General features: G+C 31.3%; 1 protein-coding gene across 1 annotated transcript; it reads right to left on the bottom strand.

Moving 5' to 3' along the window:
* Positions 1-642: 642 nt before the first annotated feature.
* Positions 643-1,167, bottom strand: LOC140920684 (secreted RxLR effector protein 161-like). Its single transcript, XM_073369487.1, has one exon. The coding sequence runs from the start codon at positions 1,165-1,167 to the stop codon at positions 643-645; it is 525 nt and encodes a 174-aa protein (XP_073225588.1).
* Positions 1,168-3,051: the final 1,884 nt, after the last annotated feature.

Genomic DNA, 3,051 nt, shown 5'->3' with positions numbered 1-3,051 from the left:
TTGGTTCTTGCCATTTTTAGAATTTGAATAAAGATTTGTTGCATGAGTTATATAATGAATTTTTGAAATTTAAAGAGGAGGTTAGATATGTAATCGTTAGAGGAAGAGGAGGTAGTAGGTAGTAATGATGGGCTAGGCTGACGTGGAGGTGTCAGTTTTGCACGCTCACATGAAATAGCCGTTACTTAATGACAGAAGGTGATGAGGCTTGTAGTCATGTTGAAAGTCAGGAGTGGGAAACGCGTATGCAAAAAGGAATGGTTACCAAATATGACTTTTGGTTTTTCTAGGGAGGAGGATGGATGTTTAATCCGAGTTGCTCATCCTCTAATTTTTAGAGGATGGATGTTTATTCTTAATCAATTCATTTAACAATTAATTTAAATAGTGTATTTAATGCATTTAAACAATTAATTTAATTTTGACATTTTGATGATTGGGAGTTTTTCCAAAATGTTTTTGAAACAATCCTCCTAAAAAGGTTTGGTGAAAATATCAACTAATTGATTTTCAGTTTCAATGAAAATTAATTCAATATCCCTTTTTTTAACATGATCTCGTATGAAATGATGTTTGATTTCAATATGTTTAGATCGAGAATGTTGTATTGAATTTTTTGAAAGATTAATAGCACTAGTATTGTCATAGAGGACGAGTATTTTGGTGTACCATAGCATAGTCTTGAAGTTGATTTTTTACCCATAGTATTTGAGAACAACATTGTGCAACTGATACATATTCAGCCTCTGTTGTTGATAGGGCAATGGTGCTTTGTTTCTTGCATGACCGACTTTTGAGAGATTTTCCAAGAAATTGACAAGCTCCACTTGTACTCTTTCTTTCCACTTTGTCTCCTGTATAGTCAGCATCGGAGTATGTTGTAAGATCAATGTCTTGATATTTTTTATACCATAAACCCATATCATTTGAGCCAACAAGATATCTGAGGATTCTTTTTACAGTTGTAAGGTGTGATTCTTTTGGTGAGGATTGGAATCTGGCACACATGCCAACTGCAAATATTATGTCAGGTCTGCTCGATGTTAAGTATAGTATTGATCCAATCATTCCTTTGTTTTCCTTTTTAGATATGGGAGTTTCTTCATCATCTTTGTGTAACATTGAGAATGGATGCCTATGAGTTCCCATAATTTTTGCTGACCCCATGTTGTATTTTTTGAGCAGATCTTTGGTGTATTTCTCTTGAGAAATGAAGATGATGAAGGAACTCCCAAGAGAAATACACCAAAGACCTCTTGAGAAATGAGATTATGATTATTTATATGATTATGATTGTTGAGACAAAATCTCTATCAAATAGTTTTACTGTATTCTAATTAAGAAACATGTTCTTCATCATCTTGATAAAAAGAAGAAGAATTTTATTTAATCCAACATATTTTCTAAACTGAAGGATAGACATTCAAGAGGATGAATCACCAATGAGGATGAACCTTTTTAGAGAATATACGGAATCACATAAACAATGAATCCAAATCAAAATAAAGAGAAGATAAAATTGAGGATACAAGACAAAAGTTAACGATAAGAGGATACAAGACAAGGAGGATACAATTTAAGAAACAATTTAAGAAAAGGAGGATACAAGACAAAAGTTAACGTTAAGAGGATGATAAGCAAATCGATATTCATCCTATTACCTAAAGAATAGTCAAAAAGGAAAAAAGGTGATACCTAACCTGAGAAGACGAACCCTAAAAGCCTTGAAAAAGCAAAAAGATAGCTCATGTTTGAATTTCAAGGGAGGTTGAGCCTTCTATCTGAGGATGAACTGCAAACTCATCCTCCTGAGGTCATATTGTCAAGGACAGTTGGATGGCATTATTGTAAATCAGACCAAGAACCTTGGACATTTGATCAAGTCTCCAACGGCCACCAAAGTCCTTTTGTTCATGGATACAGGTTCATAAACCCTATAAAAGGAAGTGATCTCTTCAACTCAAGACACAACAACTACTTACAAAGAATATTTTTCTCAAAGCTAAGAAGATCATTTTCATCCTCTCTTTACACTTTCTATAGTCATAAACTATATCTTTAAGAATATCCTCTTAGAAAGTTCTTGTAAAGAGAAAGATCATTCTATCATCACTCATCACTTATTCTGTAAGCCTGGTGAGGCTAAGAATATACACTTTGAAAAGATGTACGTAAAGAGGACATGCCAATTTGTGAGGACTGGATGTAGCCTTCATTGGATGAACCAATATAAAGTTTGGTTTATCATTCTCTATATTGTCTTCTCTATATTTACTTAACTGTCTATTAAAGTTTATAAATTACCATACTCGGACATTCATCCTCTCGTAGAGGATACATCTTTAAAAGAAAATTTAAAAACTCCAATATCTCTATTCAACCCCCCTTCTAGTGATATTTTAGCTACTTTAGAACCTGTTTCTTAATTAGAATACACTCAAGAGCACATATTAGACATTAAACATAATCATAATCATTTAAATAATTTTATTATTATTAAAACTATTTGAGAGAGATTTTGTCTCAACAACCATCACATTAAAAAAAGACGTAATAGACAAAGGCATGTAATAGGACTTCCATTGTTACTGTTGGAAATGAAGCATCGAATCAACAAGATAATCATTTCAATTTTTGTCAACTCAACAAAATGATCATCGTCGATCTCTACATTCAACCAATAAGATTTTGTGAATAATTTATTTGGTGCAGAGTAGATCTTTGTTCCTCCATACATGTCGACCTAACATTGGGCTGGAGCACAACCCACAATATGAGACTAAACACCTATAAGATTAATGTGATAAAGTTATTGTAATAAAATTCGTGTTTATTTTATTTTGACTCATTTGGTAATTGTATTTGTACTTTTAATGTTTAATTAAATTTTATTATTTTTATGGGCTCTATTTTATTTCAATTTTTTAATAATTAGTTAATAAAAATAAATTTAATTAAATAATTATTATAAAAATAAATCTGGATTTAACTATTTAATTAAAATAATAATGAATTAAAATAAAAATTAATAAAACGTACCTTAATTAGTTA

Source organism: Cicer arietinum, chromosome 6 (genome assembly GCF_000331145.2).
Source record: "Cicer arietinum cultivar CDC Frontier isolate Library 1 chromosome 6, Cicar.CDCFrontier_v2.0, whole genome shotgun sequence".
Classification (NCBI taxonomy): Eukaryota; Viridiplantae; Streptophyta; class Magnoliopsida; order Fabales; family Fabaceae; genus Cicer; species Cicer arietinum.
This window is presented reverse-complemented; position numbering and strand designations above follow the sequence as displayed.

Coding starts and splice junctions, on each gene's coding strand:
- LOC140920684 (XM_073369487.1), bottom strand. CDS start 1,167: ATGGGGTCAGCAAAAATTATGGGAACTCATAGGCATCCATTCTCAATG.